The following is a 17,075-nucleotide window of genomic DNA, read 5'->3' on the forward strand; positions in this document are numbered from 1 at the left end:
TGTGTGGTGAGAGGTTTGGGGTGGTGTGAGGTTGAGAAAGGTGACTTTGGAATATTTTAGATGAGAGAAACTTTGACAATCTTTAAATGCTGATAATAAAGGGCAAATAAGCAGGGAGCCGTTGAGACACGAGACAGACTAGTTTATTAGTGGAGCTCGACTGAGTTAGTAAGAAGGAATAGGGATGTAAAGGGGATGAGGGAATTTACATCAAAGGAGAGTAGTTGATTTATTATTATTATTACCATTTTTATTATTGCAAAAGAATGGGAGAAAGGATTGCTGAGGGATCCAAGGAAGTTAAAAAAATTTCGTGGCGAAAGTAGAGGGAATTCCTGTCAGATGAACTCTATCTTGTCTGTGAAGTAACAGGCGACGTTGCCTGCTGAGACTAAGCAGAGAGACGGTGGGGAAAGCTCGGCTCTTCATTTATCCCGCCGGTGGACTTTTTGTGGCCGTGCATTCTCTCGCTTTCTCTAAGGAACAGCGCTTGATGTTGTTTATGACAAGAATTGTTGATGGAGCGGGTGACAGATTCGGCGATAGGCCAGCGGAAACTACCACTCCCAGAATGCAGTGCGGCTCCTGGGAAGTGCGGGGGCTGGGAACGCAGCAGGCCCCTCCCCGCCTCTCGCTCCCATTGGAGGAGCGCTCACATTCCCAGGAAGCCGCGCGCGGGCGGGGCGCTTTTGCGGAAGCCGGCGGCGTCCGGTCCAGCCTCCTCCGGGAGCAAGCAGTTGGCGACCCCGCGCTAACCCGCGCAACTCTTTCCCGATCCCCGAGTTCTCACACGGTGTCCGGACAGGTAAAAGCAGCGGGGAGCGCTGGGCCGAAGGCGGGGAGACGATGGCAGAGGGAGGGCAGAGGTGTCGACGGGAAGGTGGAATTAGGAGGCAATGCAAGGGTGACTAGGGCTTCTCTGGTGTCGACAGTTCGAATTGTCGGACAGGTCCAGTTTTGGTGAAGTGCGTTTTATGCCGCTAAAAGGGCCTCGAGTGAAAGAGTCAGAATGCGTCGCTTAAGTTGTTACAGAGGAAAAAGGAATGTTAACTTTCCCTCAGTTTGCATTCTGCAAGACCTCTTTGTAGCATTTGAATCTCTTGAGATTTCTTGAATCTTCTAAAAACTCTCTACGCCCTTGTTTCGATGACGTCACTTTCTGCTTTACCTCCTACTTCTGGGCTCCTAGCCGTCTGCGTGCCCTTCCTCCAAGGCCCAGTGTTGTAATTCTTCTTCCTCAGTTCGGATAGGAGCTCTATATCTCTGCCCCGACCTATTTCCTCAGCGTCAGACCTGTACAGTGTTGTTCTTCTTATTACTATTGGCCAATATTTAACAAACTGACCACGTACTAGACTCTTTAGTAAATGCTTTACACCTCCCTCTTCCATAATCCCCACAAACAATCAGTTATCAAGTCCTTTTCTTTCTGTCTTATTAATTGCTCTCAACTACCTGTACCGCCATTGTCCCACCCTTGATCCGGGAGTATACTGTCATGTTTTGGACATTTTTTCCCTTTGAATAGCTGTGACTGAGAGCAGAGCCACTCATATGTTTTGTTTAACAAACATTTATTGAACAGCTAATACGTGCTAGACAGTCTTCTAAGTGCAAGGGATATAGCTGGAAACAAGACATAGGAGATCGCTACTCTCAGTAGCTTACATATTTGTGAGTGTGTGTGGAAGGGGCAAACAAGAAGAATCACGGTGATGTTATATGGTGGTGGTGGTTAATGCAAAATAGAACAAATGTTTTACTTGACAGGGTAGTCTCCTATCCTGAGAAAGTTAGAAGGGTTGGGTTGGGTCTCAGAGCATCACCCCAAGAGAATATTTGTAATACCAACAAGAATAGTCTTGATCTGTGACCAGACTTCAGGATTTTCATAAACACCTCTTCTTTCTCTCTCTCATATCAATGTTTGTTCTTCATTCTTCTGTCTCCTCCAAGGTTATTACATCAGAATTGGTGGCTTTTCTGTCATTTGCTTAGTTCCTCCCTAAGAAGAGTTGAGGATTGGATTATTCTCAGCTCAACTCCTTTATCTTAGGGAGATAGTTTGGTAATCAAAATATTGTTCTTGCCAGGTCCTACTGAATATAAAGTTATCTGTCATTTATAGTATATTTAAAACCAAAACATGCTCAGTGTTTATTAATTTATTAAATATTTGAGGGAATATTATATGTCAGGCACTGTGCTGGGCATTGAGAACCTAGTAAGGATAAAACAGACACTTTGACCTCTCTTCCAAGAAGAAATAATTGTATACTGAGGAAATTCCCAATACATAGGCTGACACCTGCATTTTTTTTTCTTCATCCAAGATGAGATAATCACAAAACTTTAAGAAATCTTCTAAACAATTGTGTGCATTCTTAGATTATTCACCCTTAAAGATTATTGCATTTATTTGTTTATGTCTGTCTTCCATATTTTACTATGGTTTCCTTGAGTATAGACGTCCTTTCTTACTGGTCTTCATACCTCCAATGTTTACTATATTGGGTGCCATATAGTAAAGCCTTAGAACATGTGTTGAACTGAAATAGAAAAACTATTTGAGCAAATACAAGTTACTTAATTAATACAAGGCCTTCTTTTTACATATGGCCATTAGACTTATCCCTAAACCTTCTCATTTGCCAAATGTGGACCATTCCATCTCATCAGGCTAGTTTATTTACCTTCTCAAGCATGTTCTCACTTCTGTGCCTTCTCTTGTTCCATAGCTGTCTCCTAAAATGAGTTCCCATCTTTTTCCTGAGCACCTTCCATGCGCCCCGCATTTAATTTAATGGGACAATTTAATAGTATGCCCCATGATACAAGGGTGGAAAAAATTTAATTTCCATAATGTATTTCCTGTGAAACATTCTGCTAATGAACTGTTGCAAGGATTAAACATAATACATCTCCTTGCAGTAATACAGATAATGATACAGAATGCTTTCTTTTGATTTGGCATTGGCTATTGCCATGCACTATGTGACGAGTTAATTCTTCCATCTCTTTGTTCTGTTTGAATAGTTGCGCAACGTTTATTCATATAGCACATTGTAGTATCATTTGGGTTCTACTTGGTACAAACACCTTTGAGTATTATTTTTTGCTTAGCTTGAGATAATTTATGAGTTACTGTTATTCTTCCACATTGTCATTTTCAGAATGTCAGATAACTAAGTCTCAGTTCTTAAAAATAAAAGGCTTTTTCCATGCAGATATCTTTCAGATGTAAATCGTTACTGCAAAGTATAAATTTTGTCCTTATAACTGATTAAAAAACACAACAGGAATACAAGAGTGCTTGAGTCATGATTGTCATTATGATTTTAGGATGTGTCAACCTAGGAGCAGCCAGACATGCTTCCAATACATTAAAAATTAAGCACTGTTTTAGGGAATTTCTTGGCACCTATGCCTTCGTAATGCAAATGCAGCACTGAATTGTTTGCCATCACTCATTTATATGGTATACATGTAGATAATCCAGGTATTCGTATATATTTTTAATGTTATCAAAATAAAAATACAGAATTAAAAAATTTCTCAGAACACAAAGACTTGAGTGTGAGAAACACTGACTCGTCCTTTTACCCTTCTCAGTTCCCTGAAACCATCTTCAACTTCCATTTGAAGATGCCTCCACTGGGGAGGAACATTTATGTTGTTCCTGTGCTATTTTGTTAGCAATATTTTTTTTTAATGTATTTATTTATGGCCGTGTTGGGTCTTCGTTTCTGTGCGAGGGCTTTCTCTAGTTGTGGCAAGCGGGGGCCACTCTTCATCGTGATGCGTGGGCCTCTCACTATTGTGGCTTCTCTTGTTGTGGAGCACAGGCTCCAGACGCGCAGGCTCAGTAATTGTGGCTCACGGGCCCAGTTGCTCCACGGCATGTGGGATCTTCCCAGACCAGGGCTTGAACCCGTGTCCCCTGCATTGGCAGGCAGATTCTCAACCACTGCGCCACCAGGGAAGCCCGTTAGCAATATTTTTAATGCAGGCAATCCCTTACAAATAGATATATCCCAGAAGTTCCTTTGTAAGATTATTGTTTGAAACTCTGGGTGCATTTTTTCCTATAAATAATGCTACTTATGACATTTCGGTTGTTAAGCCAATGAATAGCATCATATATAACCTTTAATGGACTTAAAGACCTTCACCACAATTTCTAATAATTCCTCTATAAAAAACTACATTCAGAATTCTCACTCGGATTCCCCCGTAGCATATCTTTTTTTTGGAATCCCAGCAACTGAAACAAAAATGTTCTTTCCTTGGAACTTTCTGGGCAGTAGAAACTGGTCTTTCTAACTCCAAGCTGTTGAAGGTTGCTCTTCTGGCCCATCGTTCTAAGGACAGGCCTCTAATATGATTATGGAAGGATGTGAGACACAGGTTTTGGAGAAGAGAGGAAGGCAAGTTGGGGTGATATGAATATGTGGAGAGGGGAGAGTAGGAGTGATTTGGGAGGAATGGTGAGTTCCCAAGATGGGGTTTGTTGTGTCCTCAAAAAAGATGTTGAATCCTGACCCCTGCTATCTGTGAATGGGACCTTATTTGGAAATAAGGTCTTTGCAGATGTAATTAAGATGTAAGTTAAAATGAGGTCATACTGGAGTAGATGTCCTTATAAGAAGGGAAGAGACACAGAGACAACCATGTGAAGACATAGACACACGTGGAGAATGCCATGTGACTATGGAGGCACAGATTGAAGTGCTGCAGCTGCAAGCCAAGGAACGCCAAGGATTGCCAGCAAACCACCAGAAGCTAGGAAGAGATACTAGAAGAGATTCTCCCCTACAGATTTCAGAAGGAGCATGGACCTGCCAACATCTTGATTTCAAGCTTCTGGCCTCCAAAACTATGAGACAATAAATTTCTGTTATTTTAAGCCTTGCATCTTTTGGTACTTTGTCACGCAGCCACAGGAAACTCATACAGGATTCTTAGCAGGAATGTAGTAGAATTGGGATGATGGCTATGGGACCAAGCAAGGAGTGAGTAAGAGAACAGGGAGGAACAGTGTTAAGACAACTTTCCTTTATATTCCATTATCTTTTTTTTTCTTCTCTTTCTGGCTTATAGTTTAATTCTTTTTCTTCTTGAATCTGATCTTATATAGCACTTTATCATTTATTGGACATTCACATACTGCTAATAATTAGCAGAGCCATGTTTTCGGACTTCAAATGCAGTATTCTTTCGGGCACAGTTGTTTCTATTGTCCCAATATTCATTAAAACATTACAGATTCTATTGCAAGATAATATTAGTGGGCACATGTGAGACTTGATTACAGGTGTGATTTTTAGCAGTATAGGAGAGAGTAAGAAATGCTTACTTGTTTTTAACATCTTTATTGGAGTATAATTGCATTACAGTGTGTTAGTTTCTGCTGTATAACAAAGTGAATCAGCTATATGTATACATATATACCCATATCCCCTCCCTCTTGCGTCTCCCTCCCACCCTCCCTATCCCACCCCTCTAGGTAGTCACAAAGCACTGAGCTGATCTCCCCGTGCGATGTAGCTGCTTCCCACTAGCTATCTGTTTTACATTTGGGGGTGTATATATGTCAGTGCTACGCTCTCACTTCGTCCCAGCTTACCCTTCCCCCTCCCCGTGACTTCAAGTCCATTCTCTGTGTCTGTGTCTTTATTCCTGTCCTGCCTCTAGGTTCTTCAGAACCATTTTTCTTTTTTTTTTAGATTCTATATATATGTGTTAGCATACGGTATTTGTTTTTCTCTTTCTGACTTACTTCACTCTGTATGACAGACTCTAGGTCCATCCACCTCACTACAAATAACTCAATTTCGTTTCTTTTTATGGCTGAGTAATATTCCATTGTATATATGTGCCACATCTTCTTTATCCATTCATCTGTTGATGGGCACTTAGGTTGCTTCCATGTCCTGGCTATTGTAAATAGTGCTGCAGTGAACATTGTGGTACATGACTCTTTTTGAATTATGGTCTTCTCAGGGTATATGCCCAGTAGTGGGATTGCTAGGGCATATGGTAGTTCTATTTTTAGTTTTTTAAGGAACTTCCATACTGTTCTCCATAGTGGCTGTATCAATTTACATTCCCACCAACAGTGCAAGAGGGTTCCATTTTCTCCACACCCTCTCCAGCATTTATTGTTTGTAGATTTTTTGATGATGGCCATGCTGACCAGTGTGAGGTGATACCTCATTGTAGTTTTCATTTGCATTTCTCTAATGATTAGTGATGTTGATCATCCTTTCATGTGTTTGTTGGCAATCTGTATATCTTCTTTGGAGAAATGTCTATTTAGGTCTTCTGCCCATTTTTGGATTGGGTTGTTTGTTTTTTTTGATATTGAGCTGCATGAGCTGCTTGTATAGTTTGGAGATTAATCCTTTGTCAGTTGCTTCATTTGCAACTATTTTCTCCCATTCTGAGGGTTGTCTTTTTGTCTTGTTTATGGTTTCCTTTGCTGTGCAAAAGCTTTTGAGTTTCATTAGGTCCCATTTGTTTTTTATTTGTTTTTATTTCCATTTCTCTAGGAGGTGGGTCAAAGAGAATCTTGCTGTGATTTATGTCATACGGTATTCTGCCTATATTTCCCTGTAAGAGTTTTATAGTGTCTGGCCTTACGTTTAGGTTTTTAATCCATTTTGAGTTTATTTTTGTGTATGGTGTTAGGGAGTGTTCTAATTTCATTCTTTTACATGTAGCTGTCCAGTTTTCCCAGCACCACTTATTGAAGAGGCTTTCTTTTCTCCATTGTCTATTCTTGCCTCCTTTATCAAAGATAGGTGACCATATGTGCATGGGTTTATCTCTGGGCTTTCCATCCTGTTCCATTGATCTATATTTCTGTTTTTGTGCCATTACCATAGTGTCTTGATTACTGTAGCTTTGTAGTAAAGTCTGAAGTCAGGGAGCCTGATTCCTCCAGCTCTGTTTTTCTTTCTCAAGATTGCTTTGGCTATTCGGTATCTTTTGTGTTTCCATACAAATGGTGAAATTTTTTGTCCTAGTTCTGTGAAAAATGCCATTGGTAGTTTGATGGGGATTGCATTTAATCTGTAGATTGCTTTGCATAGTATAGTCATTTTCACAGTGTTGATTCTTCCAATCCAAGATCATGGTATATCTCTCCACCTGTTTGTATCATCTTTAATTTCTTTCATCAGTGGCTTATACTTTTCTGCATACAGGACTTTTGTCTCCTTAGGTAGGTTTATTCCTAGATATTTTATTCTTTTTGTTACAGTGGTAAATGGGAGTGTTTCTTTAATTTCCCTTTCAGATTTTTCATCGTTAGTATATAGGAATGCAAGAGATTTCTGTGCATTAATTTTGTATCCTGCTACTTTACCAAATTCATTGATTAGCTCTAGTAGTTTTCTGGTAGCATCTTTAGGATTCTCTATGTATAGTATCATGTCATCTGCAAACAGTGACAGTTTTACTTTTCTTTTCTGATTTGGATTCCATTTATTTCTTTTTCTTCTCTGATTGCCGTGGCTAACACTTCCAAAACTATGTTGAATAATAGTGGTGAGAGTGGGCACCCTTGTCATGTTCCTGATCTTACAGGAAATGGTTTCAGTTTTTCACCATTGAGAACGATGGTGGCTGTGGGCTTGTCATATATGGCCTTTTTATGTTGAGGGAGGTTCCCTCTATGCCCACTTTCTGGAGAGTTTTTATCATAAATGGGTGTTGAATTTTGTTGAAAGATTTTTCTACATCTATTGAGATTATCATATGGTTTTTATCCTTCAGTTTGTTAATATGGTGTATCACGTTGATTGATTTGCGTATATTGAAGAATCCTTGCATTCCTGGGATAAGCCCCACTTGATCATGGTGTATGATCCTTTTAATGTGCTGTTGCGTTCTGCTAGTATATTGTTGAGAATTTTTGTATCTATGTTCATCAGTGATATTGGCCTGTAGCTTTCTTTTTTTGTGACATCTTTGTCTGGTTTTGGTATCAGGGTAATGGTAGCCTTGTAGAATGGTTTGGGAGTGTTCCTCTCTCTGCATTTTTTGGAAGAGTTTGAGAAGGATAGGTGTTAGCTCTTCTCTAAATGTTTGATAGAATTTACCTGTGAAGCCATCTGGTCCTGGGCTTTTGTTTGTTAGTAGATTTTTAATCACAGTTTCAATTTCAGTGCTTGTGATTGGTCTGTTCATATTTTCTATTTCTTCCTGGTTCAGTCTTGGAAGGTTATACTTTTCTAAGAATTTGTCCATTTCTTTCAGGTTGTCCGTTTTATTGGCATACAGTTGCTCTTAGTTGTCTCTCATGATCATTTGTATTTCTGCAGGGTCAGTTGTTTCTTCTCTTTTTTCATTTCTAAATCTGTTGATTTGAGTCTTCTCCCTTTTTCTCTTGATGTGTCTGGTTAGTGGTTTATCAATTTTGTTTATCTTCTCAAAGAACCAGCTTTTCATTTCATTGGTCTTTGCTATTGTTTCCTTCATTTCTTTTTCATTTATTTCTGATCTGATCTTTATGATTTCTTTCCTTCTGCTAAATTTGGGGTTTTTTTGTTCTTTTTTCTCTAATGGCTTTAGGTGTAAGGTTAGGTTGTTTATTTGAGATTTTTCTTGTTTCTTGAGGTAGGATTGTATTGCTATATACTTCCCTCTTAGAGCTGCTTTTCCTGTGTTCCATAGGTTTTGGGTCATCGTATTTTCATTGTCATTTGTTTCTAGGTACTTTTTGATTTCCTCTTTGATTTCTTCAGTGATCTCTTGGTTATTTAGTAGTGTATTGTTTAGCCTCCATGTGTTTGTATCTTTTACAGTTTTTTCCTGTAATTGATATCTAGTCTCATAGAGTTGTGGTCGGAAAAGATACTTGGTATGATTTCAATTTTCTTAAATTTACTGAGGCTTGATTTGTGACCCAAGATATGATCTATCCTGGAGAATGTTCCATGAGCACTTGCGAAGAAAGTGTATTCTGTTGTTTTTGGATGGAATGTCCTATAAATATTAATTAAGTCCATCTTGTTTAATGTGTCATTTAAAGCTAGTGTTTCCTTATTTATTTTCATTTTGGATGATCTGTCCATTGGTGAGAGTGGGGTGTTAAAGTCCCCTACTAATAATAGTGTGTTACTGTCGATTTCCCCTTTTATGGCTGTTAGCATTTGCCTTATGTATTGAGGTGCTCCTATGTTGGGTGCATAAATATTTACAATTGTTATATTTTCTTCTTGGTTTGATCCTTTGATCATTATGTAGTGTCCTTTTTTTCTCCTGTATTAGTCTTTATTTTAAAGTCTATTTTGTCTGATATGAGAATTGCTACTCCAGCTTTCTTTTGATTTCCATTTGCATGGAATATCTTTTTCCATCCCCTCACTTTCAGTCTGTATGTGTCCCTAGGTCTGAAGTGGGTCTCTTGTAGACAGCATATATACGGGTCTTGTTTTTGTATGCATTCAGCCAGTGTGTGTCTTTTGGTTGAAGCATTTTATCCATTTATATTTAAGATAATTATCGATACGTATGTTCCTATTACCATTTTATGAATTGTTTTGGGTTTGTTTTTGTAGGTCTTTTCCTTCTCTTGTGTTTCCTCCCTAGAGAAGTTCCTTTAGCATGTGTTGTAAAGCTGGTTTGGTGGTACTGAATTCTCTTAACTTTTGCTTGTCTGTAAAGCTTTTGATTTCTCTGTCGAATCTGAATAAGATCCTTGCTGTGTAGAGTAATCTTGGTTGTAGGTTTTTCCCTTTCTTCACTTTAAATATGTCCTGCCACTCCCTCTGGCTTGCAGAGTTTCTTTTGAAAGATCAGCTGTTAACCTTATGGGGATTCCCTTGTGTGTTATTTGTAGCTTTTTCTTTGCAGCTTTTAATATTTTTTCTTTGTATTTAATTTTTAATAGTTTGATTAACATGTGTCTTGGTGTGTTTCTCCTCGGATTTATCCTGTATGGGACTCTCTGCGCTTCCTGGTCTTGATTGACTATTTCCTTTCCCATGTTAGGGAAGTTTTCAACTACAATCTATTCAAATATTTTCTCAGCCCCTTTCTTTTTCTCTTCTCCTTCTGGGGACCCTTATAATTTGAGTCTTGGTGTGGTTAATGTTGTCCCAGAGGTCTCTGAGACTGTCCTCAATTCTTTTCCTTCTTTTTTCTTTTTTCTGCTCTGCAATAGTTATTTCAACTATTTTATCTTCCAGGTCACTTATCCGTTCTTCTGCCTCTGTTATTCTTCTATTGATTCCTTCTAGAGAATTTTTAATTTCATTTATTGTGTTGTTCATCATTGTTTGTTTGCTGTTTAGTTCTTCTAGGCCCTTGTTAAATATCTTGTATTTTCTCCATTCTGTTTTCAAGATTTTGGATCTTTACTATCATACTCTGAATTCTTTTTCAGGTAGACTGCCTATTTCCTCTTCATTTGTTTGGGCTTGTGGGTTTTTACCTTGCTTCTTTATCTGCTGCATATTTCTCTGTCTTCTCATTTTGCTTAACGTACTGTGTTTGGGGTCTCCTTTTCGCAGGCTGCAGGTTTGTAGTTTCCGTTGTTTTTGGTGTCTGCCCCCAGTGGGTAAGGTTGGTTCAGTGGGTTGTGTAGGCTTCCTGGTAGAGGGGACAGGTGCCTGTGTTCTGGTGGGCGGGGCTGGATCTTGTCTTTCTGGTGGGCAGTACGCAACTGGTGATGTGTTTTGGGGTGTCTGTGAACTTAGTATGACTTTAGGCAGCCTCTCTGCTAATGGGTGGGGTTGTGTTCCTGTCTTGCTAGTTGTTTGGCATGGGGCATCCAGCACTGGAGCTTGTTGGCTGTTGAGTGGAGCTGGGTGTTAGAGTTGAGACGGAGATCCCTAGGAGAGCTTTCGCTGATTGATATTACATGGGGCCAGGAGGTCTCTGGTGGTCCAATGTCCTGAACTCAGCTCTCCCACCTCAGAGGCTCAGGCATGACACCAGGCCAGAGCACCAAGACCCTGTCAGCTACACGGCTCAGAAGAAAAAGGAGAAAAAAAGAAAAAAATCATAATAAAAAAAATTAAAAAATAATTAAAATAAAAAAAAATTTTAATTATTAAAATAATAAAGTAATAATGAAAAAAAGAAGAGAGCAACCAAACCAATAAACAAATCCACCAATGATAATAAGCGCTAAAAACTATACTAAGATAAACATAAAAATCTGAAATCAGTTCCAGACAGCAGACCCCAAGCCAGTTACTCCCAAAGTCCACCGCCTCAACTTTTGGATGATTCATTTTCTGTTCAGGTATTCCACAGATGCAGGGTACATCGAGTTGATAGTGGAGATTTAGTCAGCTGCTCCTGAGGCTGCTGGGAGAAATTTCCCTTGCTCTTCTTTGTTCGCACAGCTCCTGGGGTTCAGCTTTGGATTTGGCCCCGCCTCTGCATGTAGGTCACCCTCAGGCATCTGTTCCTGCCCAGACAGGATGGGGTTAAAGCAGCAGCTGATTAGGGGGCTGTGGCTCACTCAGGCCAGTGGGGGGAGGGAGGGGTACTGAATGTGGGGCAAGCCTGCAGTGGCAGAGGCCAGTATGACGTTGCAACAGCCTGAGGCATGCCGTGTGTTCTCCCAGGGAAGTTGTCCCTGGATCACGGGACCCTGGCAGTGGCGGGCTGCACAGGCTCCCGGGAGGGGAGGTGTGGATAGTGACCTGTGCTTGCACACAGGCTTCTTGGTGGCTGCAGCAGCAGCCTTAGCGTCTCATGCCCATCTCTGGTGTCCGAGCTGATAGCCATGGCTTGCGCCCATCTCTGGAGCTCGTTTAGGCGGTACTCTGAATCCCCTCTCCTTGCACACCCCAAAACAGTGGTCTCTTGCCTCTTAGGCAGGTCCAGTCAGCTCCCAGCCCCCACCCACCCCAATGGATGAGCAGACAAGCGTCTCAGGCTGGTGAAGCTGGTCGGCACCGATCCTCTGTGCAGGAATCTCTCTGCTTTGCCCTCTGCACCCCTGTTGCTGCGCTCTCCTCCGTGGCTCTGAAGCTTCCCCCGCCCTCCCCCTATTTCCACCAGTGAAGGGGCTTCCTAGGGTGTGGGAACTTTTCCTCTTTCACAGCTCCCTCCCAGAGGTGCAGGTTTCGTCCCTATTCTTTTGTCTTTGTTTTTTTTTTTTTCTTTTCCCCTACCCAGCTACGTAGGGATTTTCTTGCCTTTTGGGAAGTCTGAGGTCTTCTGCCAGTGTTCAGTAGGTGTTCTGTAGGAGTTGTTCCACATGTAGATGTATTTTTGATATATTTGTGGGGAGGAAGGTGATTTTCACATCTTACTCCTGTGCCATCTTGAAGGTCCCCTCAAGAAATGCTTATTAGTGACATCTGAGAGGAAAGTAAAGTTTCTGTTGCTATGTACCCAATGTTTAATAGGCATTTTTAAAATTGAGGACTGCTTTTATTGAATAAAACACTGCTATGCATAACTTACATAGCTGTCCTTATAACTTATTATTCACTGTTCCTAGTTATATTCCAAATAATGTCCTCCCTCTTCTAGGTGACTATACTTTATATAAACTTGAAGATTGCTGTCTTTTTCATGTGTAATATTTCTAGTTCCTCTAGCCGTTCTTCACGTGATACAATCTCCAGGTCTCTCACCATACTTTGCCCTTCTGTCCAGTCTTAGAATACTGTACCTAGAATTGAACTCAGTATTACACATGTGTTCTAAACAGCACAGAGTATAATGGCAATAGTACTTAAAGAGATGAAGACACCCTGTTTCTTAATGTAATTTAAGATTACATAAGCATTTTAAGCAATTACATCATAACACTTCATAACGAACTTATGGTCCGCTAGCACACTAGATCTTTTTGTATTGTTGCTAAACTCAGTTTTCTTTTTGAAGCTGCTAAACGGCTGAGGCTGCTACCTTTTCATCTCTTTGTCTCAGGGACCATATGATTTCTCATCTCTGTTTCTCTTCGTGTTTTTTTCCCACTCCACTGCACGTCTCTTTGACCCTTACCAATGACCTCCTTCCTTATAAAATTTCAGTGACTGTTTTACAGTCTTAATACTGTGTATCAGTGAACAGAGCTGGGAGGTGACACTTGTTCCTTCTTCAAGGTGTCTTTTCCTTTGGCTTCAAGACCACCACACTCTTCTGGCTTTCCTTTCGCTTTCCTGGTTGGTCCTCCTCCATCTTTGTGGGTCTCTATTCATCTACCTTTCCCTCAACTATTTGGTATGCCTTGTGTTTTGTTTTTGGTTTTTCCCTCAACTTTGGTTGTGCCTTTGGTTTTTTTCTGTATGCAATGTATCTTTGGCAAATAAAGCATGTTTAAAATGGCAGGTCTAGATGAGCTCATCTAGGATAAGAGAGTGGAGAACCAATCCCCGTGGAAAGTCAACATTTAGACGTCAGCTAGAGGAGAAGGATTCAGCAAGAAGACAGAAGGAGCAGCCAGACATGTAGGAGTGTTCCCAGAAGGAGGGTTATTCAGCTGTGTTGACTATTTCTGAGAGGTCAAGTAAGGTGAGAATAGAGAAATGACCACAGAAGTTTGCAATGTAGAGGCTGTTGGTGATCTTGACAAGCATGGTTTTGTGGAGTGTTGAGGGGAAAAGCCAGATTATAGAAGAGAAGAATTAAAAGAAGATAGAGAAGCAGAGATAGTGTGTAGATGGTGATTTTAAGAAATGGAGCAGTACCTGGAGCATGTTACAGGGTCAGTTGAGGCTTTTAGGATCAAGGGATATAATGTATGAGAAAGTCATTTGGAAATTATAACATGCTACTACATATGTGTTTGGAGAAATCCAGAAAGAAGATGGCTGAGGACACAACCCTGGGAAACACCTTCATTTAGAGAGTGCAATGAAGAGACCCCAAGAGGAGTTCAGCTCAAGAGACACATGAGCATTTCTGTTCTGTATGCTGTCCTTCATACCAAGGACATTCCAAGAGGGAATCAGCGGATTCCCTGACCTCAAGCATTTTATAGTTGCTGTGTTTCACAAAACATGGTCATGTGAATCACCTGCATCCAGACAGGCTTGGCTTAAGTATATATTCCAGGGCCCCACCTCAAGCCTACTGAATCAGAATTTCAGGGAATGATACCAAGGATTTGAATTTTTAATAAGTGACTCTCACTTTGCCACCCAAGATGACTCTGGCTTATTGGATGAAACTGAACATGTTAACATAACATGCCACTCTCATATACACTACCAAACGTCAAATAGATAGCTAGTGGGAAGCAACCATATAGCACAGGGAGATCAGCTCTGTGCTTTGTGACCACCTAGAGGGGTGGGATAGGGAGGGTGGGAGGGAGGGAGATGCAAGAGGGAAGAGATATGGGAACATATGTATATGTATAACTGATTCACTTTGTTATAAAGCAGAAACTAACACACCATTGTAAAGCAATTATACTCCAATAAAGATGTTAAAAAAAAACAAATAACATTAGGTTGAAGAGTTAGTTGAAGAATAGGAAGATATTTGTTCATCTCTTTTATAAGTTCATGCTATTAAATCAGAGAAACCAGGCTGTTCTGTGGGGAAAAAAATAGTACAGATTCATAAACACGAGGAAAATACAGGCATACCTCTTCTTATTGCACTTTGCTTTATTGTGGTTCACGGATATTGCTGGGTTTTTTTGTTGTTGTTTTTGTTTTTTTAACAAATCAAAGGTTTGTAGCAACCCTGCATTGAACAAGTCTGTCAGTGCCATTTTTCCAACAGTAATTTGGGTACTTCATGTCTCTGTGTCACATTTTAATAATTCTTGTAATATTTCAAACTTTTTCAGTATGTTTGTTATGGTGATCTGTGGTCAGTGCTCTGATGTTACTGCTATGACTCTCTGAAGGCTCAGATGATGGTTAGCATTTTTTAGCAATTAAGTTTTTTAAAATTAAGACATATACATTGTTGTTTTTTTTAGATATAATGCTATTGTACACTTAATAGACTACAGCATAGTGTAAACATAACTTTTATATGCACTGGGAAACCAAAAAATTCATGTTACTTGTTTTATTGTGATATTTGCTTTATTGTGGTCGTCTGGAACTGAACTTGCAATACCTCCAAGGTATTACTGTAATCTTAAACTCATTCTGTATTGTTTTAGAAATATTTTGTTTAAAAAGGATCTTACCATAATTTATAGAACCATTCCTCTCTTGCAGAAGATTCGGGTTATTTTCAGTTTATTTCTGTGATGGATAATGCCTTCATAGGAGAGGCAGAATATAGTATAGGGATAAAATTGTGGGTTCTAGAACCATACTGCTTGGGTTTAAATCCCATCTTTTACCACTTACTAGCTCTGTAATTCTGGACAAATTATTTAAGTCATTTATACTTCATTTTTCTCATTTTAATGTAAGTATCATGATAGTGTATTAATTTCATTGATGTAAGGATTAAATTAAGTGTTTAAAATGGTGCCTGGCGCATAGTAAGTGCTTAATAAATATGTGCTATTATTATTGTTAATAGGTATATTTGTGAATATAGAATCTAACTGCTGTTGAACTATTTCCCTAGGATAAATTTTCAGGATGGGATTACTTTATTAAAGGATGAAGACATTTTTATGTCCCTTTGCCGTCTATGGTCATTGCTTTTCAGAGGATGATAACAGTTTGTGCTGTGTAATTTGTAAATGCAACCTATCTATCAATGTAATGTACGTGTGTGTATGCATGTATCACATATACATTACATTGTATATACACACACACATAAAAATATATTATGTGTATGCATTTGGTTTGTCTCTAAATATGAATGCATATCAGTGTGGTTTAGATTATAAGCTTTTAGAAGACTGTGACTTTGTTAAGTTTGTTGTTAAGTCTGTTCTGTTTAATGTTACAGTGCCTTGGTCAGTACTGTCTCCAGATGGATGTTGGTAATGATAGTAAGTTACTTTTGAAAGATTATGTCAAAGAAATATTCTAAGTCTTATGTGTCTTTTTTCCTTTTGATAGATCGAGGCCATGGCCATTCTTTTTGCTGTTGTTGCCAGGGGAACCACTATCCTTGCCAAACATGCTTGGTGTGGAGGCAACTTCCTGGAGGTGACAGAGCAGATTCTGGCTAAGATACCTTCTGAAAATAACAAGCTAACGTACTCACACGGCAAGTGAGTTCTGCTCTGTGTGGGTAGCGGGTGAAAGAAGTGAATTATATTGTTATAATCAGAACAGTAGAAAACTAGAAAAGCAAGCTTCTCAGTAGATAATTTGAATAAACTGACAGAACAATAATCCTTACCAGCTTAGAAAATGTCTGGTTCTATTAATTTTAAATTTAACTAAAAATTATTTTATTCTGTCATCGAAGTGATATTAAAATATTTTAAAGAAAGATATGGAAATGTTAGATGTAAAAGTGACTCTGCTATAGAGCTCTAGTATATGTGAAACTTGATGTAGTTAAGATAAAGAATATTTTTTTCTTTCATTCTTTCTGTAAATATTTACTGAGCACTTGACTATCGCCAGACGCTTTGCTTGGTGCTGGGGATACAAGAAATCACTCAGTATTTGCCCTCATGGAGGTTATAGTTTAATGAAGGAGACAGTCATATCCATAGGTAATCACAGTAGAGAGTAGAAGCTAGTGGACAGGCGAATGGTATTCCAGGTAGAAGGAACAGCTGGTAGAGAAGTATGGAGGCATATTTAGCGAACTGCAGGTGGTTGTCTGTGACTGGTGCCCAACATGGTGAAAATAAAGCTAGAGAGACTGACAGAAGAGAAGTCCTGTAGGGCCTCATAGGCCATGTTAAGGGGTTGTACTTTACCGTATGGGCAATGGGAAGGCATTGAAAGTTTTCAGCTGGGGTGTGACGTGGTAAGCTTTTGCTTTAGAAAGATCACTGTTGTGGCTGGTTGGAGAATGAATTGGAGGGGGCATAGGTGGGAAATCTTAGTAATCATAAAAAGTGCCTCAACCTTCCTCCTCAGTACTTAACAATCTTTTGTTACCTAACTCATCCTAATTTCCTTAGACCCTATCTCAGAAGGAGGTCCTTATTGGTTTCCAGGGCCAACTCCTTGTATAATTTAGGATCTAGTCTAAGCTGCTGTAAGAGA

General features: G+C 39.6%; 1 protein-coding gene across 3 annotated transcripts in view; it reads left to right on the forward strand.

Annotated features, from left to right (window-relative positions):
* The first annotated feature begins 683 nt into the window (after nucleotides 1-683).
* The window catches only part of VAMP7 (vesicle associated membrane protein 7), a 65,097-nt gene continuing 48,705 nt past the window's right edge, over nucleotides 684-17,075 (forward strand). Inside the window, exons 1-2 of one of the 3 annotated variants that reach the window (XM_061178311.1) lie at nucleotides 684-805; nucleotides 15,966-16,120. In XM_061178311.1, coding sequence (XP_061034294.1) covers nucleotides 15,975-16,120 — 146 coding nt within the window. In that variant the 5' untranslated portion in view covers nucleotides 684-805; nucleotides 15,966-15,974. The remainder of the gene's footprint in view (nucleotides 806-15,965; nucleotides 16,121-17,075) is intronic. The other 2 variants (XM_061178310.1, XM_061178312.1) reach the window with 2 other exon arrangements.

Source organism: Eubalaena glacialis, chromosome X, assembly GCF_028564815.1.
Source record: "Eubalaena glacialis isolate mEubGla1 chromosome X, mEubGla1.1.hap2.+ XY, whole genome shotgun sequence".
Lineage (NCBI taxonomy): Eukaryota > Metazoa > Chordata > Mammalia > Artiodactyla > Balaenidae > Eubalaena > Eubalaena glacialis.